The 27,011-nt window shown below is 44.1% G+C and overlaps 1 protein-coding gene across 2 annotated transcripts; it reads right to left on the bottom strand.

The window, feature by feature from the left end:
* Positions 1-294: 294 nt before the first annotated feature.
* On the bottom strand, positions 295-25,723 carry mbtps1 (membrane-bound transcription factor peptidase, site 1). Of its 2 annotated transcripts, none has more exons than XM_084476765.1 (22): positions 25,598-25,723; positions 23,232-23,782; positions 21,859-22,122; positions 19,725-19,940; positions 19,465-19,575; positions 19,156-19,265; positions 18,765-18,881; positions 14,180-14,247; positions 13,972-14,074; positions 13,449-13,600; positions 13,036-13,197; positions 12,101-12,245; positions 10,878-11,066; positions 10,161-10,333; positions 9,209-9,481; positions 8,825-8,949; positions 4,647-4,724; positions 4,387-4,527; positions 3,986-4,117; positions 3,507-3,633; positions 2,940-3,070; positions 295-1,262 (listed from the first exon to the last, which is right to left on the bottom strand). In XM_084476765.1, the coding sequence occupies exons 2-22, from the start codon at positions 23,458-23,460 to the stop codon at positions 1,036-1,038; spliced, it is 3,273 nt and encodes a 1,090-aa protein (XP_084332891.1). In that variant the 5' UTR covers positions 23,461-23,782; positions 25,598-25,723; the 3' UTR covers positions 295-1,035. The 2 variants fall into 2 exon arrangements, with proteins under 2 accessions (XP_084332891.1, XP_084332892.1); XM_084476766.1 differs by having other exon boundaries at positions 19,725-19,937.
* Between the last annotated feature and the right edge of the window lie 1,288 nt (positions 25,724-27,011).

The raw sequence follows: 27,011 nt of genomic DNA, 5'->3' as shown, positions 1-27,011 counted from the left end.
GATTTCCCTTAGTAGCCGAGTTTATGTGTTCCAGCTAGACCAAATGTGTAAAGTCTCTCGGAATAATTAATTCTTCACTCACTAGTCTTTCAATCACTGAAATTATGCAATTCCCTTAAGATCCGAATGAAATCATTTTGATTATTTGATTTACTACCTCGTATAAAAGCAACCAATGTAAATATCTTGAGAGAAACAATTGACAGAATTTGACTTCATGTTTACGTCAAATATGCATACTCAGAACTAATACAAAACCAGTATACCGTTTCTTTTTAATGACTTGAGCCATGGTGATGCCTTTTTTTTTATTGATGAAATACATTTTCAACAGTTTGTCAATGCTATTTTATATACAGTGAAATTGTGAATCATTGTAGGAAATAGGTTAACAGAAAGGCTGTTCATAAGAGTTCATAGATGGACAAAACGATACCAATTAAGACAATAAATGAAATATACAAAAACACCGAGATGAGGTTGAGGGATGGGTTGGGTCATTTGTAAATACCTGTGAGTGTGCGTGTATAAAGGATGTTGCTGCGTTTACTTTTATGGAATATGCATTCAGATACAAACAAATTCAATAAATATAAAAATGTAATCAAGACGTTTCAGTCAAAGAAAAATAAAGTCAAGAATATCCCTTTCTTTAAAAGAACAATGTCAGAAATTTGGGCAACATTTCCGTTTTCCTTGAATGCGGGTTGATCTCCTGGTAGGTTTTGTATGTAGTGTTTGTGAAAATGTGTGTAATACTGTCCAAAACAGCGCAACACTCTACACAGATACACGCAGGTCACAAAGACTTTGATAACCAATAGGCACAGAACCGTTCAAGCACCAATGGAGAACATGGGAATGCAGTCTGAAAGTGTTTGTGTTTAAGAAAAGCTGGATTCCCCCACTGTGCCCTTGGGTCTCAGCATTGGTAGAGTTCATGGGTCATACAGCCACGATCCATGCATTAGCCCTCATGGTGTCCATTCCCACATATCTCTGCTTTGAGGCCGCGTTCAGCAGCCATAGGACCAATCAAACGGTGGGGCTCTTGCCCGTTGCCGTGGTGGCGGTGGTGGTGGGGGAGGGGCTCTGCTGCTGTAAGTAGGTGGGGCGCTTCACCCGCGGCTTCCTGCGCTTGGGTTTGCTTTTGGCTTTGGTCAGCTGTACCACAAAGAAGGACAGGACAACCATGGCGCCCAGGAACGCAAATACAGGGATGGTCTGGCCCACTTCCTGGTTATAGCGGCCAGGCATTATCCCTGAGGAGGTCAAAGAAAGGAAGGGACTGGTGAGTTGAAAAAGAAAAAGACCCAGCGATCTTACATCAATACCATCTGGAGTCCTGACCGTTGGCCTGGTCCAGTGTTAAAGGGACAGTGAACCCTAATCAGTTTCGTTTTTTGTTTTAAACTTCAACATGTCTGATGATCATCATCATGCTAATCTATGCCATTTGATCACGGTTACTGAAATAAGTCATTTACAGAAAATAGGTAAAATCCTATGTGTTTGCATAGGATCTCGTGAACGTTCCACTCATTTCATGTGCAACATCGCTCACTCAATCGCTCATACACAACGACTGTACAAAGTGCAAAAAATGATCACAAAGTTGGTATGAGGGAGTAACCATGGGGATAAAACACCCTGCCTCCTTCCTGGAACTCTCAGCCCAGAAAACTTGAATTATCATAGTGTTCTAAAATTGAGATGAAAGAGGGGGATTAGACTTGAGAGTAAATTAAACGTCTTGGTATTGAACTTGTAAAGCAGGGGTATTCAATTAAAATTCAAAGAGGTTCAGTTACTTTCCTCCCAGCAAAGATCCGAATCTTATATTGTCACTCGAAATAGTGTACCCTGATGTAAATAAAATCAACAACGTACCTACATTTCTATATAATTTATTGTCAAACTTCAAGTGTTTTCAAAGTAATATACTTTTATCAATAACAGACAACAGAGACTGAATTTCTCCTGAATAAAATATATGTCAAGTAGCCTAAAAACATTCAGAATCTTTCTCAAGTGGCATTAAACCCAACAGGTCCTCACACATCTCTTTCTTCTCTTTGTGAAGAAATCTCACATACACCAAAAGCTGGGCATTATCCGTTACATCTGTGGACTCATCAATGTATAAGGATATGCATACTGCGTTCTGAACAGATGCATCAAGCTGTGCCAGTACATCCTCTGCTAATAGTTCCGATTTTCTGGTTGTTGTTGTAGCTGACAATGGTATTTGCTTGATTTTTTCCCACACATGTCGTCTTTTTGTTTACCGTCAAGTAAAGACTCTGCAGTCGCATTTAAGCACTCCTTCACAACTGTCGCATCGCTGAATGCTTTCTTGTGTTGCGCCAAAATCCACGCAATCTTTAATGAACACTCATTTGCACGTTGCTGGCCTGTAAATGTATGCGTGAGGACACGGGTAGACCCGTCATACTGTGCTTTCAGTTCGATCATTTTACTTGCCCTCACTGCGGACTTATGCGGGTACCTTTCCTCAAACGACCCGTGTTTGGTCTCATAGTGACGCTTAACGTTGCCACTTTTTATTAACGCCACAGTTTCACAGCATATGAGACACACAGCGGTTTAGAACTGGCTGCAGGCAGAACGAACATGTATTTGTCTGTCTATTCATCTTTAAAAGTTTGGTTTTTACCTTCTACTTTTCTCACTTTTGAGCAAGCCATCTCTCATCTCCTCACTCTCACTCTGGTACGTGCGGGAAGGCAAACAATCAATTTGATTGGCTTGGCTATTGATGACGCTCCTGTTGTATTAACTAGATTAGCTGCGCATGCACTTATGATTTATCTTTTTTATTTAATATTAGAATTTTAACCGGGCAGAACCGTCACTGGGTCCGGACCCAGACCGCGGTCCGCCATTTGGTGATGCCTGTTGTAAAGGTTTGGACTCACCACCAGGGATGTCCCAGGCCCCACTCTCCCCAGGAGACAGAGGCCTGACCTGGGGCCGGTAGGGCCTCACGTTGGGCAGAACCACCTTGTCCAGGTCCACCGAGAGCAGCTTCTGGTGCTTCCACAGATTACTAGGAACACAACAGAGTAAGTGAGGGAGAGGGCGAGAGACAGAGGAAATACAAGAGAGTAAGTGAGGGAGAGGACGAGAGACAGAGGAAATACAAGAGAGTGAGTGAGGGAGCGGGAGAGAGACAGAAGAAATAAAGGATGGTAACCCGAAGGAGAGAGGGAGAAGGAATACAGGAGGGTAACCCGAAGGAGAGAGGGAGATAGGGAGAGAGGGTGAGAGACAGAAGGAATACAGGGAGGGCAATGCACAAACGCCATTAAGTGCAGTTGAGAGCAATTTCTAGAATTTTGTCTGGTTGAGATTAAAAAAAACGGATTAACGAGTTGCAAGAATAGAATAGTTGCAAGAAAATATCTGCCAACCACACGCCTCGCTTGAGTTATTCCCCCCCAAAATGTGTAGTATGTAGCGTAGTAGTGTGTGATGGAACGTACCTGGGCGCTGTCTCGTTGAGTGGCTGGGGCTTAGCCCAGGACAGGTGAGGGCAGGCAGGCAAGGGGCGGGGCTTAGGATCGCCCAGGTGTGGCTCCAGCACCTTAGAGTAGCGATAGAGATGGTTGCCTGCGAGGGAAAGTTGAGGAATGTTTACAGACAAGTATTCAAGACGGTTTATTGTCATAAACACAACAATTACAAAAGCAGTCACTGGCAATGAAATTCTTGAGTCTCAGGCTCCTTCCACAGTGCAATAGAAAAAGTAAAGTATAAAAGAAACACAAGTAAGAGTGCTGAGACCTAAATAAACAAAAATAAATAGATAAACTACAATACTGGACATATAAATGACAACACTGGACATAATAGAACATATACTGACATAAAAAGAGAGTGTTTTTGCATTGCATATGTACATGCACTCATGGGAGACATATTCAATATATATCTGACAATTGCTATTCAAATCCATGCTTACCTTCCAGTCTCTGTGGCAGTGGGCGGTCTGTGCCTTGGGGGGCCGCTACTCTGCTGTGGGAGTGGACCAGACTCGGGGGAGTCATGCTATAAGATGTGTACTGTAGCAGCGCATCCAGCAACCAGAAACAATCTGGAAGGGAAGAACCAGGCGATCATTAGAGAAGGTCCTGAGTGGAGTTGGTGAGGCACCAGCCTTTAATGGTGCATAGCCTGGGATCCCTGGTGACTATTTGAGCAAACAGGTGCTTTATGGAGTGAAAACTAACCAATTTGTTGGTAGTTTAGCTAAGCAGCTGCGTGTGAAATGAACATTAATTTCGCAAGTGAATCAGAATTTTGTATTACATTTTACACACAATTTGTCTCAACACAATCATTCAGGTTTCCACTTATTTTTACCTTTTTGCCTGTGGCTATCATCTATACAGTTGGAGTCTCCATACAGAGCAATACGGCCCCCCCCGTCAGATGGCGTTTGGTACAGTCCAAGGATTGGAACTCCTTCCACTACGGCGGTCTCCTGCTTCAACACCTCCAGACCTATAACCACACACACACGTTTGAACAGACACCAGCTCCTCGCAGTGTACCAGACTAGTGCAGACAGGCTTCGCTATCATTCAATTAAATAAAATGATTTAACAGCCCAAAATAAATACCTTGGTCTTTAAGATTTTTGGCGATGACTATTCCTTCTTCAGGGAAGCGGGCGATGCTGCAGCCTGAGGCATAGTACACTAAAGAGGAGAGGGAGAGAGAGTCAAGGCCATACCCAGGGACCACTCTTTTTTTTTTATAATCAAAGTTTTTATTGATTTTTGCTCTTTTTTTTTTTCAATAAGAAACACACAACATACACATCATTTTAACAACTAACACTTGGCACACATATACTACACATCCATCTGGGAAATGAAACAGAAAGTCTGTAATAGCATTACATCACAACAATAGTAAAATAAAAATGAAATAAAAAATAACATCTTAAATAAAATAAGATACAAAATAAAAAAAGGGGGGGTGTGTGGGTGGGTTTTATATATGATAATACTTTCATTATGGGGCACTATTCAGTTGAAATTGAATAAAATGAAGGAAGTAGGACCAGACCTGGTAGAATTTACCCCTACCATCATTCAGTCTTGCAATAAGATCCTCAAAGGAGGCTGTGTCTGTCATTAACTTTAGCCAGTCTCCAAAACCAGGCCTTACTTGGCTTTTCCAGTGTCTTAAGATGATTCGCACAACTGAGATAAACCCAGCTAGTGCCAAGGCAGACTCTGCTTTAGACACCCATGGAGGTAAAAGTGACCGGTCACCTAATAGACATAGCTGGGGAGACTCTGGTACTCTGGTAATGGCACATCTAACCATTCTCCAATAGTTTTAATTTTTTTTTTTTCCAAAAAGGAAGGACCATAGGGCATTCCCATAGAAGGTGGAGGTAGGAGCCTGTGTCATTCATACATTTCCAACACAAATTGTCCTTCATCAACCCCATCCTATGAAGTTTAACTGGTGTATAATAATATCTGTGGATAACCTTATAGTGTGTAAATTAAACTAATTGCATCCCTCACTGGCCACCCTGCATTGAAAACCACATCCTCCCATGCCTCCTCCTGAATATTTGAGTTCAGGTCCCTTTGCCAGATTTCCCTTAAATGATTATAGTGACCATACAGACTGTCTGCCATTATTTTGTAGAAAGCGGAGGCATTACGCACAAGCTCAGGCAATTTTAAATAGCAGAGCAACTTATTCCTGTCATCATCAAATGAAACCTTCAAACTCATTACACAGCTCCTCAATTGTAGATATTTCCAGAAGTCAGCCTTATCTCTTAAGTTAAATTTTTGTTTGAGTTCTTCAAATGACTGGAACAGACCATCACTATACAAGTCACTAATCCTACTGATAAGTTTGTTCAGCCAGTTATTCCAAACAAAAGATTCCCTCCCTAATTGGGGGTTATCCCAAATCAATGAATATGCCTGCTTATATTGGGATATACACATTTTCTTATGCACCTTTGCCTAGGTCTCTCTGGAATACTGCAGGATTGGGTAGGTGTCTCTTCTTCTGAGGTGCTTGTGACAGAGCCTCAATTGTTCCAAATGGAGACACCAGCTCCCTCTCTATACCCAACCATCCCAGATTTGAGCTGTCACCACCCCAATGTTTAGCAATTTTGAGCACCTCAAAGGTTGCTCTGTATAACTCCACGTTAGGCAAAGCCAACCCTCCCTTGCTTCTAGTTGTATACACATTTTCCAGCTTTATACAGGGCTTCTTGCCATTCCACAGAAATTCCCTGATTATTTGATTGTACTGTTTAAAGAAAGAGTCTGGGACAGTTAATGGCACCATCATGGATATATAATATATAATATATATATAATAATAATTTACCTGTGGAGCAACTATCATTTTAATGGTGTTTACTTTTCCCCAAAGGCTAAGGTTGATCAGTCTCCACTTATCCAGATTAGCCTTTATAGGCTGAAGCAATGGAAAAAAATTAGCATGTACCATGTTATTAATATCTGGAGTAAGTCGAATCCCAAGATATTGCATCCCTGAATCGATCCATTTGAACTGAAGTGTATTATTTGTTGGGAGACAGGTTCTGGATACTGGCATCACTTCAGACTTATGCCAATTCAGGGACCGCTCTTTAAGGAAGATAACATAATACAAATACCTAAGAAATTTGATGTATTACGAGATATGAGATACAAGTAAAGCATGTAGTCCCTAAAACAGGGTAGCTCTCTTATGTCATGTTAAAGTAACTACATGATGTCAGCTCAATTGGAAATAAACTAATAAACTAATACATTGAATAATGGTGCATTTCTGCATTTCATCTGTAAATATGAAATTAATAGAAAAAAAAAATGGAAATAAGAAAGCATATTTATATATATATCTAAGAAACACAGCGTGTTCCCTAAAGCTTCCCAGCGCAGATCATTTAGGAGTTTTTGGCGTTGTATGTATGTATGTATGTATGTATGTATGTATGTATGTATGTATGTATGTATGTATGTATGTATGCATGTATGTATGTATGCAGGGGTGATAGTAGAAAAAAATCCTGAGCCTGAACTTTTTTTCCCTGGGAGGTAAGCGGTAAGCCAAGATATATGCCCTGATCAACATAATTGTCAAGCGGGATCCAGGGGTATGCTCCCCTGGGGGAAAATTTGAATAAATAGTCCCTTCAATTATAGATTCTGGTGAATTTTGTGGAAATAAATTGACAACATTCAGACATGAGATGAACAAACCAAATATAAGCCTATATTACAGTAGCATCTTTGTGTAGAGCACCAGAGCTCTTGGGACCCTGGGCCTGGTAGGCCTGTTCAGTAATCCATCCCTGCTTATATAGCATACTGAGACTACAAATACTACAGCCATACCAAGAAAGGTCAGTAGGTGGAAATTATAATACTCCAAAGTAAACTAGGAATTGATTAGTAGCCTAACCATTGACTAAAGGGCATGAACAAGGTGACATTCATTTTTCTGCAAAATATGCACCATTTATTTTAAATACATTTTGAAACAGTTACAGTGCAACAAAAACGTATACAATACTACAACCCTAAAGTTGTTTATTCAAAACAATTTGCTATTAAGAGAATACTATTTAATAGAAAACTAAAAAATATAGCTTACTAAAGATAAGATATTATAAGATAGCTTGCATGCTGCCTCGAGACGAGGAGTTTATCCTCCGCTAATTTCTGACACACAAAGTCGGCAATCAAACTCGGCAATGTCATTGAGGGTCGGATATCTGCTGTGGCTGTTGCCCCCGGCAAACGTGAGGTGTGCTGAATTGCTCGGACAGCTGCTTGATGCCTATAGGTCGAATTTGTGCCGTGGCAGCACTTTTTTCCCGCAAGTTCCATACAATATTCTCCTTGCGCACAAAGTGCAGAAGCATGCTCCTGGTTGCCGGAGTTTTTGACACCAGCTCATCCACACCTGTCCGTTGTGACTTTAAACCCGAGATTGCATTGTAAGAGAAAAATAAGCTTTGTTCCACGCTGTAAAGCAACGCAATTAACATAAGAGCTGTGTACAATTAGTGGTAACGTTATCGTCACTGACTGAATGCGTCATCTTCTGCGAACCAAAACAACCTTAAAATAAACGTATTGCTCTTTGGACTTACTTTGTAATCGAGGCCTTGTGTGTGTGTGTGTATATATATATATATATATATCGCGCAAATCGCATAAACGTTTCTCGAGCCATTGATCAATAGAGACAACCTGATAGCCGGTGCCACAGGCAGTGATTGGTCACAGACACGCACCATAATGCAGCGCAAAAATTCGAGATAAATTGCTTGTGCTTGTGTAGGTACAACACATGGAATGTTGCCACTTTAAAAATTACACCAAATGTATTTAGGAAGACTTTAAGGCATGTAAACATGCCTTAAAAAAAAACAACTACTTCACAGGTGCGTAAACGCCACTCAGAGGTGCGTAAACGCTATTTCCAAAATTCCAGAGGTGGGTAAAAGGCGTTTACATGCGTTTAGCCACCACGACAGCCCTGGATATGACCCAAGACTAGCCCCTACCCTATTTCTGATTGGCTTAAGTAGGCCTACTGGTGTGGTTAGAGTGAAAGCGCCTCTCCGATCTGGAGAGGCGCTCTCCGCGTGGTCTGACACTTCAGAACGCGAACCTGATTAAAAAAAAAAATCCGCAGACACGTCGATCTGCCGGAATTCCGGCGTGGCGCCGGAACGCTATCAGCCCTGTGTATGTATTGTATGTGTATGTGTATGTATACGTGTGTGCGTGCTTACTGTCGTGATCTGCCATGGTGAAGTCTCCCTCGTAGAGCCCGTCGCTGAAGGCCATCCCCCACACGGAGATCAGCTCGTTCAGGGCCGGTATGTTGGCGCCCCCCGTGTCCGGCATCCACCACTGCCTGCGGATCACATCCAAAAACAATGTAAAAAAAGACCAGACCACAACTAATGCCAGACCTAATTTCAGACATAAAAGGCGTGCGTTTACAACGCCAAAAAACGACTAAATGATCCGCTCTGTCACTGGGAAGCTTTACGGATCACGCTGTGTGTGACACCGACAGAGGGGTCTCAAAATAAACCAATCAACAAGGCCTCGGGGATTTCAAATCAATGAGCGGCTCAACTCCTCAGACAAGGCGGTGGCGCTCTACCTACCTGGTGTTCTCGTCGTAGAACTTGACCTTCCTCATGACGGAGGTGTTGTACCAGTCACTGAAGACGATGAGGGACAGGCCGTTGTCGATGTCCCTCCTCAGCTTGGTGATCTCCTCGGGGAAGTACTCCTCCTCACTGTCCACCATCAGCAGGGTGCCGTACTGGCTGGCATCGAAGCAGGTGATGGGCGCACCCAGCACCTCCACAAAGTAGCCCATGCTCCGCAGGTGTTGGTACATGTCCCGGAAGTTGGTGTGAATGTGGTCCCCGTTCCTGCGCGCACGCACACACACACACACACACACACACACACACACACACACACACACACACACACACACACACACACACACACACACACACACACACACACACACACACACACACACACACACCCCTTAAAAGGTTGACCAGATTTAGCAAAGGAAGTGCCTAGAGCGATATGCTACAGTTCGCTATTTGGTTTTGATGATTGCTCAAGAGGGCAGATGATTATACAAACAAATGATAAGGTTTCCATATCAAGTTTGGTAAATATTAAAAGTGTTTGGAAGTGTTTGAAAGTCCACATTGATATTTACCTAATGTTCCTAGTGAGAGGAGATGTCTAGCCATACCCTTGAATCTGGCAGCCTGCCCTAACCCCTAAATTTTTCTAAACTTTTCTGTGTTTACCATGCACTAGATCCTGGTTTTTGCATAAATCGCTGGGTTGCTTTTGGAGGAAAAAGGTACCAGCCATTGAAAGAACACTTTACATTACACTGGACACTCTATAAATAATATCAAATAAGAAATAAAGACAAACAAAACCACTTTGAGAATCATCAAGGCTTCAAGAATGTTTCACATCGAGGATGTGAAAACTCCAGCCTGCTGTTATATGTGGCTCCGTGGACGGAACTTATGTGGCTAAGTTCCGTCCACGTCACTAGCGTTGGCCTTCACCCACCAGTCCAGCGGGTCGTTCTTCATGCGCAGGTTGTCTCGTGGGAAGTAGCCGGGCGGGTAGCGCAGGTTGTGGTACTGGTCCCACAGCACCCTCTTGCTGCGGGGAGGCGTCGGTACAATCTTCACTTTGATGGGCAGCTTGACAGTGGAGGTCAGCTCCCCGCCCACCGCCGACTGGGGAGGGGCAGAGGATCAATCACATTCATTTAATATTCAAACCCTTTAACGACCTCCCACAGGGGTGGCCGCCATGACGGCCATGAGGTTAATGAAGAGATCAGCCCTCGCCTTGACAGCACTATGACGGAGAGCCAGGAGGTCCTGAGCCGTGTCCTCACACTTTCAACTTTGGGCGTCTTCTCATATGCCTTTGCTGGCTCCCCATTTTTATTTGTCTATGTACCCTGGAAAGAGTAGGTCTATCTGGGAGGGAGGCGCCGTCTGTCCAAGTGCTCAGGGTGCTCATATAGAAGTGTTGACTGTGATTTATAGAGTTACTGTAAAGTACAAAAGTAAATTGTACTTTTAAAATGGGTTTAAAATTCCATTACAACAGGAATAAGGGTCTTGCATAGACAAAAATACAGATGGAAATTAGGGCTAGGCCTAAAACGATTAGATTTATTAATTAAAAGTAGCCACAGTCACTCAGGTGGGAAGAAGCAGAAAAATCCAAAGCAAGTGTTACATTTTCCATTTTATATTTTAAATCACTCACGTCGTTCTCCGCGGGCGACGCCACCGTGACCATCACGTGACCCTGAGCCACGCCCTCCCACGACCCCGCCTTCTTGGCCACGGAGATGGAGATGGCCAGGTAGCCCGCCCACGGCCACAGCACGGCAGAGTAGGACATGGCCACGTCTATGTGGTCCCCGTTCTGGGGCAGGTAGGGCTGCCAGATGGGCTGGGGGGTTGGGGGAAGGATTAGGGGACACCGTTATCCAAAAGCAGCTCACAGTGAATACAGGGACCGGAACAACATTTCCAGGTTGCTGAAGTCTCATGTTGAAATGTGACATGAGCCCTTTTCACCCAAAGACCGGAGAATCAGGTGCGGACACTGCCCAGAGTTGCCCTTTCACACACGTAGCACACAACATGAGAATGTCCGCATGGACGCTGGAAAAACTCTGTTTTGGTGAGGGGAGAGGTGGCGCCTGGGTAGAGCGGCAGGAGGCAGGACATGATGCCAAAAGTAAACTGTGGTAATAATCGCAGTGTTTGGTTTAACACCTTCAAGATGGCGGAGGAGACTGCAGACTCCTGCAGAATCCTTAATGACTTTTTTTGCATTGACATAAATAATACATTTATTTGGATGTATCCGCAATAACATATTCTTCCGGTTCGATCCACATGATAGAAACATCATGTTTGTCGTCTTTACATTTAAAGCAACATCCTTGCGTCCTACGTTTGGAGAATCTGGTCACGTCACGGTAAATTATCTGCTCTATACCCACAATCGGCTCAATCGGATACCACACAGACTTTTTATAGGGAGCCGGTAGAGAAAAATCTCATGCCTTCTAACAAACATCTCCTCTGGGTGATGTCTAGATTAGGCCTGGGCAATAAAACAATAAATTATCATATTGTGATAGACTTTTGATCAATATCAATATAAAACATGTTCAATATATATCGATATTGAGACTGGACCAACAAACCTAGCAGCTGGGTTTGTTACACAAACACGGTTCCATACTTATTTACAATATTTGAGAGTTTTTCATAAGGTCAAAGGTGCAGGGTGTGGGTGGACTATGTGCCACATAGCGCCAACATTCTTTCAGCTGTGAGTCCAATACCCACTTTTTCGCCTCACACTAATGGACAGTTCTGAATTCAGGGCAGTGGCACACACAAGAGTGTCTTTGCTTTACTCAGAGTGAACAGGTGGCTCTGTTCCGTTAAATCGGCGTTGCTCATGCATACCTTGTCTACGATCCTGCCGGTGACTCCCATGCCGTTGAGGATGGTCACGTTGACGATGGTGGGCATCCCCCCGTAGTAGATGGGCTGCGAGCAGTAGGGCCACATGTACGGACACTCCGTCAGGTCGATGTAGTTGGGCGAGAGGCTGAGTGAGAGGTCAACAGGGATCCAGAGGTCAGGGGTCAGATCAGGGTAGTTGTAGATGTGGAACAGATTCTCAATGTATTTAAAAGGCTCTCGCTGAAAGGCTTTGCTCTGTATCTTTGTTATCATTACAACACAGTGGGTTCAAAATGTGGCCAGGTGTGGCTGAATAGGGTGTTGGTTGTTCCCTGGATGTCTGCCCCCCACCTGAAGGCCTCCTTGAGATACCACTAAACCAGGTCAGGTGTCTATCCAGACCTCAACAACTTTAGGGGAGGGAATCTCTCAGGATCTCACAGGAGACTCAGATTCTTGGGGTCCTAATTAAATTCCTGACACAAAATGTGTTCTTGATAAAGTACAGAGGGATTCTAATTTCCGGATACTCCACTCTGCTGTTAGCTAGGGGCAAAGCGAAGTGGCAAATTATAAAATTAAAGCAGAGAGGGCTATGTCGTTTCTATATAAGATTTAATATTGATAATGCAAACTGCAATAAAGATAACACATAATGACAAACATATGACAAAAGGGTAAAATAATAACATTCATAGTAAAATTACATGATTTGTTTACATGATGAGTGTATAGATTCTGAAAAACTTCCCCCACTCTTAAATCCCCTCTGTATCTGTCTTTAGTGCGAGTCCTACATCCTTTGTTGTGTAGGTTTAAAAAGCTGAACGTAAAACCACAAGGACCCCATGGACACTGCTCAGCTAAGGTACGCAGAGCCCTGGTCTGGGAGCCTTGTGGGTTTCCAGACGGTGGCTGTGGTGCTCGTTCCTCACCTGGCCTGGGGCCGGTAGCTGTTGAGGATCTGATAGGCCCTTATCAGGTCCAGTTTCCCGTGGCCTTGTTCGAACATGTTGGCCCCGGGCAGCCTGCGGGCCGACGCCATCAAAGCCTGCTTCATGGACGCTGGGTTGATCAGCTCCCGGTTCAGCACAGTGCTGCAGGCAAGAGAGGACTGATGGCTCGGTGTGCGTGTGTGTGTCTAATGCATTCAACACGGGCTGCAGGTGTAATACCAAGCAGTCTAAACCATTTCAGCATGTCTGGTCACGCTGGCTTGTAAATAACATCTGTAGCGTGAACCCATACTGTACATTTGTTCATTGACAGGCAGTCGATGAACAAGGACTTTTAACATGAGGGACGGGGACCCCATGCACACCGGTGGAGAGAGGCTGGGGCTACCGACCTGGCCAGCAGGGTGACGGCCCCCGCCACCACGGGCGAGGCCACGCTGGTGCCAGACAGAGAGCGGCAGCCCTCCTTCATCCCGGACCCCCGCACCCCGGAGCCATAGGTCACGATGTCCGGCTTCACTCGGCCATAGCCCCCTGGTAGCTCCTGGGTGTGTGAAAACAGACACAGAGAGAGAGTCAAATAATAGCTCCTGATAGCTCCTGGGCGAAGAGATAGGAAGAGAGAGGGACCCAAAAAGGGTGCGAGAGCATCAGAGTACAACGTGTGAGCCAACGTGTGAGCAGGCGCGTGACTAATTGAAAATTGTCAAAGAAGGAAACAGATTGTCTTTGTGATATGGGACTGAAGGGCTTTTATGACAGGGAGAGTCGGGGAGTCGTTCATTAAGAGGCCTTCTTCTATCCAGCCGGCTGTTCAGAGACAAGGCAGGCTGAGGACACGGCCGACAGCTCTGTTTCAACCGAGTTTACATAAGAGTGAGAGAGAAAGGTTGAGAGAAAGTGAGAGAAACCCACCCATGTGGTCATTCCTCGGGAGGAAAACCTGGCGATGTTGTCCTCAAAGTCGATGCCGCCAACCCCGATCACGTCCATCTGATCGGCGGGGTTGTTCAGCGTGCTGAGATCCAAACAAAGATGCATGGTTAAACACGGAACAGATGGACCCTGATCAAAGCATGGCCATACCGGTGTGTTGCCCTGAGCGGTGTTTCAATTCACTCACCCGTACAGCGGTCCGTCGTTGCCGATAGCGGAGACCATGATGACGCGGTTGGCGGTGAGCTCCCACACCTAGAGAACGTGAGACAGAGCATGAGTGGAGAACCCCTTACCCATAGGTTAGACTGAGGTCTTGGCATTGGTAGTCCAGGTATCTGGTTGCCTGGAGGGTCTACGAAGGAATGGCTGTTCTGCAGCTGGATTCTATGGAGTCCATTGAAAGACGTTGGCCCAAAAACGTATTCCATTTCAATGGCATTTCAATTATGCCAGCATGAATTCTAACATAATGCAAACAAAAAAGAGACCCTATAAACGAAACTAAAACTAGTCTGTATAGTATTTGCTAAAAGTGAGAAATGGTTTGTCGTATAATCATCATCATCATCTTTATTTGCCAGACTCAAAGTCCAAAAGAACACACAACTACACATAAAAACAAGCATATAAATAAACAAGCAAACAACAAACAAAAATCACAAGCATTTATAAAAGACATTCATACCAGTACTTCCACATTGGTGACTGGTACCTAATTCCACTGCAGCCACTCAACAGAGTTATTATGTTGTTCTGTGACATATTCAAGCGACAGATAAATTTGTACATCAAATTCCTCAGCAGTGCTCTAAATGTGCTGACCCCTGCATGACAGAATAGGGCACTAGCACTACAGCTCCTTGGCTTCCTTAGTATGTTCCTTAAGCAGTCATTATAAGCAACCTGCAACTTCTGAAGGCTTGCCTTTTTAAATTTTACCCATAGGGGTGCAGTGTATAATGGGGTACAGTATGCTTTAAAATGTTAAATTTTTACATCCTCTGAGCACATATGAAATTTCCTAGCCAGAATATTAGCTTGGGCGTATAACATGCGACATTGTCTACAAATATCATCATCATCAGATATCTGGTCTGTGATGAAATGACCCAGGTATTTAGTTTTCTTACAGACATCCAAAACTTGTCCTGACAGATAGAAATCTGGAAAACACAGCTCTTTGTCACCTTTAGTTCTACATATCAGAAGCATTATATTGCACATACATATATTCAGGAGCTGTTGAAAGTCAGCACTGCTAGGGGAGAGGATAGCCAAGTCATCTGCATACATAAAATGGTTTACCAAAGAGTTTTCCAGTTCTGCATAGCAGAGACACTGTTGCCCCATTTAACCTGCATTCTCTGTTTGGCATACCAATAGGACAGAATCCTTACAATGCTATCCGGGGCACCCCTTTGGCTCAGTTTCTTAAAAAGCTTAAGATGATTAGCCCTATCAAATTCATTAGATGCATCAATAAAACCAAGTACAATAGATTAATTCTGCTTAATGTACATATGGGTCACCTCCTTCAAGGCATAGATACACAAATCAGTCCCAAGTTTTGCTTTAAAACCAAACTGATTACAAGTGGTACCCAGGTACTGAGTTAGGCATTGGCTAAGGCTATTGGCCTATAGTTATCTCCACTTCCAACCTTGCCTGCCTTGTCCTTTATGACAGGCACTAGAGTGACAGACAACATGGAATCAGGCAACAGTCCATGATTCATGAAACCAGTAAAACAAATGGCAAGTAGTGCTGCCACCTTAGGGGTTGCAAACTTTAGGTGTTCTGCTGTAATGTGGTCAGAGCCACTTGCTTTCTTATCAGCTAACTGTTTTACTGCATAATATACTTCATTGAAAGTAATTAATGTATCCCTGTTGGAGATATTACTCATTTCATAGGGGGCACTCTTGATACAGTTAAATAAGGCAGAATAGTGTTGCCTCCACAGCTCAGCTATCTTGTCACTCCCAGAAACACCCTCTATGACACCAGGAAGTGATGTGATAGTCCTGTTCAGAGCTCTCACCTCCTTCCAAAAGCCAACAACGTTGTTACAGAGAGGTTTGTCAGCTAAAGCATCTGCTCTCATGGCCTGTTCATGCTTGTCAATGTTCCGGATAGCATATTTGAATCTGGCATTAGTAATTTTTTTATACTTCAGGACGGGCCCATTTCTGGGTCTGCCCGCCTGTACCCATGCCAAAAAAGCCTCCTTAGCTGCTGTATGGTGTGCTGCCACAAGTTAATTCCATCCTGGCTTGTTGTTATTACATTTTCCAGTGTATCTACACCATGACTTACTGGCCTCATACAAAGCTTCCACAATACAGTCATACATGTCACAAAGGGATTTACCATGATAAATGTCCTTACAGCCCACATCTGAACACATCATTGCATCTCGGGTTATACATATATTACTTAAGGCTACTCAGTTTTCATATAATATGATGATAAATCATCATTTGTAAGTTTTGTCCAGTCTAGATAGGCACTGCAGCCACTATTCACTTCATGAGACAATTCGGGAAGGCTTTCAACTTCAAGTGTCATGGCAAATGGAACATGATCAGCCATGGATGTCCCATATAATATTTACATAGACTGTACTGCAGCATGGGCATCAGCAGTGCTGATGCAATGGTCAAGCCATGAAGTTGTATGCCAAGCCTCACTTATATAAGAATAACTGTCAGCAGGTAAGAGCAGTTGACTAGATATTTTGAGATTATTATCATCACAAAATTGTAGCATATGTTTGGCAGAGACTGACCATCTGACAGGTCTGCATTCACATCACCAACCACACACACACACACACACACACACACACACACACACACACACACACGTACTGATTCTCATGTATGAAAGAATTTACAAACCCAAGCCTTTCCATGTAAATGTCTTCGTTCTGTGGACACTCATAAGGTGTGTATACATTGAGGATAATGAGCTCTTTGTTACTAAGCTTCAGATGTACAGCAATGCACCAATCAGCTTGAGTCCTTATAACATTAATCACAGAGTCCAACTTTTTATGCCACAATATGGCTATACCCCCTGCAATCCTTCCTCTCACTATTCCCATAGTAAGGTCTGCAGTGGATTCCCCAGCACCATGGAAGTTATCATTAAAAGAGTTCAGTTTTCCCAAATCCTGTTTGGATTGCAGACATAAGATGTCACATGTTTGCAGCAGATTATCTACTACACTCCGGCATGCCCTGTCTCCTGCGCTACTACCAACACGCAGCCCCCGACAGTTATAGGACACAACACGCATTAGGATAGCGTAACGGCAGCTCCTCCCTTGCCGGGACCTTTCACACTGCGTGGCTCATAATAACGCTGCACAACAGAGCCTTCAGGCCAGAGTTCGGGTCTATACATCTCCGCAACGTCCTTACATTCAGCACACACTTTGAAAGAACTGTATCTATTGTTCACAGTGTCAATGCGTTCACACAGTACATCGCGGCCAAGCTTGTCTTTAAGATAATTCGCCAGAGTTCCTGCGCCAAGATCTGGTGAGAATTTGGTGGTGAAGACGCTTACTATTTTCGTTTGAACCACTTTAATATTACCTTGCGCGCCTGTGCCAACCACAGGCTTGGACCTGTTACGCGCAGCATTGCCAGTGTGCCGTTTCATCAAGACATCACAGCTCTCGGTTCTGTTACACCGCCCGTGTTTCAGCACACGGCTCCATTCCGGAGACATTGGGGGTGCAACAGAACCTTCTGCGCTCTCGTTCTCCATGACGCCCAGCGATCCCCCACGACTCCCCCGGGCCTGAGCCACCATCAGGGACGCGGCCGGGACATGGGTCGTGGAGATGTTGGTGTTTGGGGAGCCGGAGATGTCAGCAGCTGTTAGCATCTCCCCAGTAGCGGTATCCTCTGTTGGGGCTCCAACCGGCACAGGATCACAGGTGACTCCACCAGCATTCGGCCTGGCTAGGCTACGGCTTTCCCTGCCCGGCAGCAGATGATTCTCCATTGTAGCAACTCTGCGATCGATAGTGGCCGTTACAGACCGCAGAGTCTCTCCAACCTCAGCCTGGAATGTTACAGCGTGCCTCAGCGCACAAAACTCACTATGCAGGCGCTCCATCTTGCAAAGTAAGTTAGATACATCCATGTTGTTGAACATCACAGGCGGTAGCTCATCCAGGTAGTGTGAAACAAACCGCGGGATATTTTCCCCGTACTCATTAAGGATTTTGAGACAACTTTTGATGTTGTTGGCATCCTTTTGGTTACCTTTAAAGGCCACATAACGCTGCTTAGTATCAGGGCATAGTACAAACAGCACTTTCCTCGAGGACTCGATCCATTCAGAGTCTAAGTTGTTTGTTGCAAGCAAGACTACTTCGTCTTGGCTCATAGTCCTTATTTAATCGCGAGGAAGTTGAGAAGCTCGTCCTCTACAATTATTTTGCCATCAACAGTCTCATAAATCCACAGTTTTGATCGAGGCCGCCCTAGGTTAGTAGCAGCCGGCGCACCGCGCCTCGGCTTGTCCTCCATTACAAACTGATATAATAGTAATTAACTGAGTGACAAACGGGTAGAGGCATAGTATCCATTTTTACTCGAGAACAATAGAACAATGTAACAATTACAACCGGTGCCCTACAGTGCCACCTAATTCATTGGAAGAACAAGGCATTTAATTGACTGAATCAATTATATACATAACCGGTTACATTTAACATAACACCAAAGTAGGGATGCACGCAATAACATCACCTTGTCAACAAAGGGGTGGTCCATGAAGTCGGGCCCCCCGATGCTGAGGTTGAGAACGTCGATCTTCTTCAGGATGGCGTAGTTAAAGGCATCAAGGAACCAGGACGTGTAGGACACCTTGTGGACCAGAACACACCTGTTATACATCACATGGTGGCGCAAAGCATCTGCTCACATGGTGGAGGGAGACAGAGGGGGCTGTTATGACGATTAACACACACGCAGAATCCCATATTCCCCATTTCAGAAATACATAAACTGGTGGTGGAAATTATGAAAACACACTGTTTATATCTTATTCACCCTCCTAATATATTACTCTTCTGATGGCTTCACTTCATGATGGCACTTTGAATTGGTTTTAACTCATTAACAAAAGAGGTGGACCTACTTGATTGTTGGTGAAGACCCTGAAGATGTGAAGCTCAGAGTCTGGGGCGAAGCCCTGGCACTCCCTCATGCTGGCAATCACTCCCGCGACGAAGGTGCCATGACCCAGCCCTGCCAAGAGAGCAAGAAACTCGCTCAGAACTCCACTGTAGGCCTGAGGCTCACTCACTCACAACTCCACTGTAGGCCTGAGGATATATGCCCAAAACACAACCGCCCACATATAAAGAACCCAGTGCGATCTCTTTTTATTTACTATATACCATAACTTGCTAGTCTCGAAAGATTTATTTATTTTTATTAAGCTCACCGTCATCCAGAGTCTTTTCGTTGGTCCAGTTGGTCCTCTCCTTCACGTTCTTAAAATGAGGGTGCTTCTCACTAAGGCCTGTGTCGAAAACGGCCACCTTCACCCCAGAACCTACACACAGACACACATTATATTTCATTATGTAATCTGTCCAGGTTCATTCTCTAAAACACTGATTTGCAGTACCTTGTCTGAAAGGTGCTCTATAAATAAAGTTCATCAGTGGTAAAGTCATATCAACAGGAGGTCAGGGGTCATACCGGTGTGTCCCATCTGCCAGAGAACATCGGCCTGGAGGATCTGGGCCACGTGGCGCGGGATGGCACGGAGCAGGCGGCGGCTGGAGTGGCGGCCCGTGGCGTGCCAGAACCCAGAGCCTATCGACAGGCTGGTCCGCCGGAGGGGCCGGGACGTCTGCCACGACTGCCACTTCTCCGTCCAACGAGTGTCATTGCAGGGGCCGCTGGGTTCAGCTGCTGTGAGGACATAGACCGCGGACGGCTTAATGTAAACACAGGGCCCAGACAATGGAGGACCAATTAAAAGAACTGGCTTATATCCATCTCTCTCCCTCCCCCTCTTAGTTTGGCTGCCTAGGATATCTCGTTCCCTGTTATTGTTGCGGACCTGTCTGTCTGTAGGGTTGCACCGAAACTGATACCAGTACTCAAACCCCATAATGTACTCATGTACTCTCGTAAAACTTCTCAGATACCACTTTACCCTCATTTTCTATTTTTCTTTGTAGTAATTTGTCTTATATGATCGTCAAAATAGTAATCTATGCCCCTTCATCACAGTTACTGAAATAAGTCCCCAGTTTAGAGAAAAAAAGGGGGTAGAATCCAATGTTTTTGCCATTCTCCCCAAAACACTATGAACGACCTTCCGAATCAGAGTTCCTTTTCCGAAGCACTTGGACGTCAAAACCAAGGGCCATTGGCGGCTTGGTTTGTGTGGATGTGTGCAGCTCTGCCTGGGCAGCGGTTGACTGCGCTTAGGCTTCCCGGACCCATAAGGTACAACGCTACGGTGTGTGGGGATGGTGAAGCTACATCTGAGCAGCGGTTTAATACCCGTGTCCGAGGGTTAGGTTTCCCGGACACCTAATTTAGCAGTCTAACGCCATGATGCTTGGCACATTTCATATACAAAATGACTCATTATAACGCTGTCACACAACGACAATGGTGATAACACGCCCCCTCTTCCCTAGAACACTCCACTGAACCGGTGGGTTCACTGGCTCTTTAAACTGTTATGGTATTATTTAGTACCCTTAACAGTATCAGAGAGTACTGATAGTAGTAAATGTAAGTACTTGTACTTGAAAAAGTAGAATCAATGCATCCCTTCCGTCATTATTGCCATCTAGGTGCATGAAACCCTACTCATTGAATCAGTTGAGAATTGATTGGATCCAAAGAAGAACCGTATCTGGTCTTGAGCAAACAGAAGCAGAGGCAGGCTGTTTTACTTCTCTTCTGTTCTTGCCATGTTGCCTAAAGATGTAACTTAATGTTCATCACTCCCATCCTTTCCTGGTTTAATGGATTTTTTTGTCCATGCATTAAATGTTCAGAAAAACAGTGTGGGCAACCAATGTGCTTTGTCCATGAAATACGTGAAATGTAAAGACTTAAACAATAAGAATGTAAGCTTTCTCAATATGGACTTTGAGATCCCACCACTGCCTCGTAACCCTGGCACCAAAAGACTCCTGCAGAACGCTGTGTGTTTCAGAACACACTGAAAGCTTTCATCCATTGCCAGGTACAGCAGGCGATCAGCATCCCCACCCCCAGACAGCTTCACTTAGTACTCCTCCATGTGGAAACACAGACACCCTGTGTTTCTGGCTTCATATCCCCCGCGTAGAGACACAGACGCACACAAGCTCTCAGACACACACACACACACGTGCGTGTGCGTGTTAAAGTTTTCAAACACATACAAGTTCAGACACAAACTCCACACACTGCAATGACAAACACACTTGCACTACACAAACACAGACTGCAGCAACACACACGCCCACTCCCACACACCTCGCTTCATACCAAGTGTACAGAGAGATATAGCAAAAGACCGACAGATAAGATAATGGACTATGGTCAGAGTCCAATGAATAATTGTAAAAAAGGCAATGCTGCTTGTGAAATTCCCTCATAAACTAAAGTTGAAAATATGAGACTTTAGGGCTGCAATTAACTGGAGCCCAAAGTGATGGCTAAAGTTTCCTTGATCAAGACAAACTAAGTATTCAAATCATTACTGTCTGAAACAGAGTATAGAATATCAGCATTCTCAAAAGCTACAAATGACCGCCACCGCCAACAACAATGAAAATGGTGAATCCACACCATGTGCGTGATGCGAGCATCGACGACTCACGTGGGGTGTACTTGAGTGTCCGGAACACTTTGCGCTGTGGAGTGACGCGCTTGATGTACGGGTGGTCCTCCAGTGTCAGCAGGTTGCTAGGCGACGCCTGGCGCATGTGGACCACCTCAAAGTCGCTGGGGAAGTCGGAGGCCGGGTTCTCCCTGGGAACGATGTGCCACTCCAGAACCCCATCCTCGGCGTTCCTCAAGGCGCTGCTGATGTACAGGCTACGGGCTTTGGCGGAGAAGTAGCCTGTGAAGGCGATGATGTACTCTAGGCAGAGGGAAGAGCAGGAGACCCGTGTTAGGAAGCAGTCCTTGTTGGTGGCCCGGCGGCTCGGCCTGCTAGTGTGCTAACTCAGGTCAGAGTCTGACCTGCAGGGCGGTGCATACATTCCCTATGTCTGCTGCCCACACACTCTCCTGTGTCTTCAGTGTCCCGTTCATAAAGTGCAGAAAAAGCCTATTTAAATATATAAAGAAAATCTGAAAAAAAAACTGTTTGCATATGGAATAGACGAGTAATGAGACAGAGCGGACTGAATGCACGTAATTTCCATAATGCTTCTTCTATGTAGAGTACGTGATTTAAATAGGGGTCTGATAGGTACGGTTTTAAGGTATATATTTAACAATATTGAAAACTGAAAAAATGTCAGAAACACAAGAAATGTGGCCGAACATTGATGAATGATTGGATTTATCTATGTGTGAAACATCAAAAAATGATAAACCTTTTTGTATATTATCCATTTGTGGACATTATAACAATATGCTACCCCAATGAGATGTATGATAGAAGGGTCCGCTGTGGGCGGGTATCCTGCCACAAACCATCTGTCTCCCAGCATGACATACCACACTATCTCAACAATAAAACTCGAGGTATAATGTAACGAAAGGACAAACAGTAAGCATATTCAAACTCTCTGCAGCTGGTGAGTTGCAGTTTAAATAGCCCAATGAATATAGTACAAGTATACAATATTAACTAGGCAGGTATGAAAAGCATTACACTCACGATGATGCTGGGTAATGATTCAATCCCAGTAGTAAGACCTGCATCACCTGCATTACATAACATTTCTAAATACAGAGACAACAATACACTCCTGTAAAGATGATATGCGGGAGGAGCCGAAAAGCAAGTAACGTGAACCAGACTTATTGTGGTGCAATCCATCACTCAGCACAATGCCTGCAATACCGATACCACCACTTAACACCACTGATGGCATGTTGTGTCCAACAGAAATAGCTCAGACAAACATCGTGTGGGATCCCCTCCTCCAACGCTAGCTATTCTTAAGGCTACGGGACAACTCAAACCCAACTTAAGAGAAACAGTGTGACTCTTTAGAGACATAACACGTGTTCCCTCACCATGTTCCACCACCCGAGTGGAGAACTCCAGCTTCACCGTGAGATCGGAGCAGTTGGAGCCGGAGGTGGTGGGCGGGGACTCTGTGCTGGTGGGAGGGTCGTGGGGCTGCTGGGCTTCGCGCTCTGCCTCTGTTCCCACCATGGGCAGAAGGCCGAGCAGCAGCCCCAACAACAGGGATACCCCGATGGGGTGCAGAGGCATGGCGGTTCCCTGGTAGACCCACACCATTAGATAGGGGTAAGGGTGGGTAATGAATTTAGTGTTACTGAACGCAGGATCCGGTGTTAAGAATTGGGACTCAGCATTTCAAGTCCAGAGCTCGGAGATTGAGTCCACATTTTTTAAGTCCTGAGCAGCTTGATTCATTTCTTTCGTCGTTTCCTCTCCATGTTTGTAGTGCAGTTGGCAGGTCAGTGGTTGTTCCCGACTACAAACATGGTTTTCATCTTGAGAAGCGATAAGTTAAAACCAGTGGAAATGTGTGGAGGGTTAGCTTCGGTCCAACCAGTGATGATTTTGGTTCAATCCAGGGTCTGCCGTCTTTTGATTCCTAGAAAAGTAAATGTACAGTGAGGCACAGTTATGTTTTTACAAACAAAGTAATTATGTCAGGCAGGAACACACAGCCATAAAACACGCACAGATGACTCCTTCAGTGGATCATGTCTATTCCCTTACTCCACAAGCACAAATAGAACATGTGGTCCTCCTCCTCGCCGACAGTGAAACAAAGATACAGTGTAAGGATACACGATCATAACCCAATGAAACACAATCAAAACAAAGATAGTGAGGGAAGAATAGTGGTGTAGGAATTGGTGCCATGTCAACCACATGTTCCTCTCACAGTTGGCAAAGCTCCAAGGGCCCTGGGCTGAGGAGGAGCTACCAGATAGACAGGAGCTTCACAATAGCAAAATGGAAACCAATCGCAAAAACGCATTCCCAGCTTTACATCAGTACTGCTAGCCCACAATAAACACATGCTCCCAAATCAGCTCGGAGGCTACTGAAGCAGCAAACAGCTAACTATGCTTTTATAACACCTAGCTCAGACCCCCACCCTTTCCTGGACAAAGCCTGATGAGATAAGAGGCTGTTCATTCACAGCAGCATGTCTAGACAAACCAGTAGTGACACTCTGCATAGCAAAGACACATGCACTTTTGAAATGCAATTACAATCAAGTATCTTAATGGTGGCAGTTATTTTATTTATGACACTACTAAGACTCTTACTAGTAAGGAAGATTGATGTGGGTAGGCTGCCAAGATGGAGGCTTTTACAGTGTGGACTGTACACCTGTGTACAATTGCACTTCAACAAAGATGGATAAATTATCTTAAAGATCTAGAAAGACGCATTCACCTACATCCGTCACGTTAAATCACTGCTTTGAAGTTTGGGGAAAGATCCCTGCCTCTAGAACAATAGAGCTAATGACTACTGGTTCAGACCCATGGTTGTATAAATAGCCATATTGTGTACTGCAGGGCTGTAAACGACAGGGTGGGACAACTTGTGTAAACAATACACCACACTGCAAAATTATAAAGACGGAACATTTAACTTTTGTAGTTAGATTAGTAGCACACTTCTCATTCCACTGCAAATCAAAGACGAGGAAAGGCAGCATCTGGCTTCACTTCGAACGTTAAATTAGTCAATCAGCCCCTGTTGCGAAGCCTACTGAGCCCCTTGGTTGCAAGCCATCACCATCTCCAGATATACTATTATGGAAAAACGTATATGGACGATAGCGCCCAATATATTTGCCCACGATTGGTGGGTATAGAGTAGATATCATGTTATCTTGGTTTGAAATTGTTCTACACAAGTGTACACTTTCTTAACATACTTGTTCATTGTAATTGGATAATTTCATCACAAAATTATTCGAGATAGTGTCTTTACCAGGCATCGCTTGCAAAACATGTCCACGGGAAAAAACAACCGCTTATGGATTCCAAATAGCTTTAACAAAACAGTAGTAGTACAGACAAAACGTTTAGCCAGCAAACGAACAGTCAACATAAATAAAGATATGGTACTATTTGGTGTTGTCATGCCCAGATCTAACTAGTGATTTTCACCCTATAAACTAACAGAATAAGCATCCACATAAGTATATCTGAGGCTTACAGAGAATATATCACATGTGGAATAGCATGGATCAGACCTCTCGAATATTTACTTGAGAGAGAGAACAATGTACCGCAATAATGTAAACAACGAAGCGTGCTAATCCCTGCCTGCTACAAGGAGCTTGAAGACCCCATCACTCTCACATGCGCAACGCTAGCTTGCTAGCAGCATAATGTCTTGTAGCAGTGGGCTACAACAGCATTTACTTGGTCCTACTTACCTAAATGGCTCGCTTTTCAAATAAATGTGTGTCCATGTATGTTGTTACGGTCAGTGCTATATCAAGTATAGACTGGTGTGTAGTTTAACAGCAACTGAACAAAAGCTACCAGAAGCAAACTCCTCCGTAGACCCACTGACGTCTATTTGATCGGGTTGCCAGGTGTGTGTTGACTAAACAGATCAACTTCGAATGTACGCCGGTTCTACTTTACTACGTTCATAACTTGCCACGGTTCTACATATTTCTTCGTTCTTCGAGTTTTATTTGCACAGATTTTTGCCACGGTTAGATAATCTAAAAAGCTAATGGTTGCTTTTAAAATAATAGACGAATCGTGTCCAATCTGGCAACCCTACTGACTGGGGGAGATCATCAGAAGCCTTGCATTTAATAGTATGTTCCTGCAATTGCAGGAGCATACTATTAAGACAGTTTCAAGACATCACTCATGGGACCGCAGTTCTAAGACCCCAGGTATCTTCTCTGTTTTTAACTTTAGACTTTATTTTTCCTAAGATGTGATGGAAAATTCATTAGGTAAGAGATGGTTAAATTCAGGTGTTCAGGTACAAAGGATAAAGTTTAGAAATGAGGTTAGAGATGGTTAAGTTTAAGTATTTTGTCAGAGAGATGGTTAATTTTAGGTGTTAGGTTAGAGCTGGTTAAGTTCAGGCCTTAGGTTAGAAATGGTTAAGTTCAGGTGCTTGGTTAGAGATGGTTAAGATTAGGTCTTAGGTTAGAGATGGTAAGGCTTAGTTCTAAGGTTAGAAATTGTTAAATTTAGGTGCTGGGTTAGAGTTGGTTAAGATTAGGTCTTAGGTTAGAGATGGTTAGGTTTAGGTCTTAGGTTAGAAATGGTTAAGTTTAGGTGTTAGGTTAGAGCTAGTTCAGTTAATGTATTAGATAAGAGATGGTTAAGCTTAGATAGAGATAGTTAAGTTTAGGAATGAGGTGAGAGGAGATTAAGTTAATGTTTTAGGTAAGACTGGTTTAGTTTAGGTTGGAGATGTTTAGGTTTAGGTTAGAGATGGATAAGGGTTTGTGTTAGGGTTACTTTAGGTATTTTTGGATATGGTTCAGTTCAAGAATTAGGATAGCTACGTGTTGTGTTTCATTGTTTTCATTAACTATTTGTGAGTTACTCATGAGAATCATCATCCAAGGAAAAAATAACCTTGCCACCTGTGGTCTTGGAGCTGAAGCCTCCGGTATTGAAAGCACATACGTTTGTTGAATTAATAGCAACGTTTTGCCTGTAGAGGGCACCTGATAGCCACTTCATACTGGAGGGTTTCACATCCTGTTAGGAATATACCCCCATGGCCAAACTTGCCATGGGTTGGTGATGATGTAGTCAGGTAATCTGTGGATTTTTTCTGAGGGAATTTGTAAGAGGATGTGGTATAATTAA

Source organism: Micromesistius poutassou, assembly GCF_964030765.1.
Source record: "Micromesistius poutassou genome assembly, chromosome: 13".
NCBI classification, from domain to species: Eukaryota; Metazoa; Chordata; class Actinopteri; order Gadiformes; family Gadidae; genus Micromesistius; species Micromesistius poutassou.
This window is presented reverse-complemented; position numbering and strand designations above follow the sequence as displayed.

Excerpts from the sequence above, each read along its gene's own strand:
- mbtps1 (XM_084476765.1), bottom strand. The coding sequence starts at position 23,460 with ATGGTGTGGGTCTACCAGGGAACCGCCATGCCTCTGCACCCCATCGGG. Across the intron at positions 18,882-19,155 it reads GGGTCTTCACCAACAATCAA|GTGTCCTACACGTCCTGGTT; the intron begins GTAGGTCCACCT and ends CTGGTCCACAAG. Across the intron at positions 1,263-2,939 it reads GGCCTGGGACATCCCTGGTG|GGATAATGCCTGGCCGCTAT; the intron begins GTGAGTCCAAAC and ends TGACCTCCTCAG.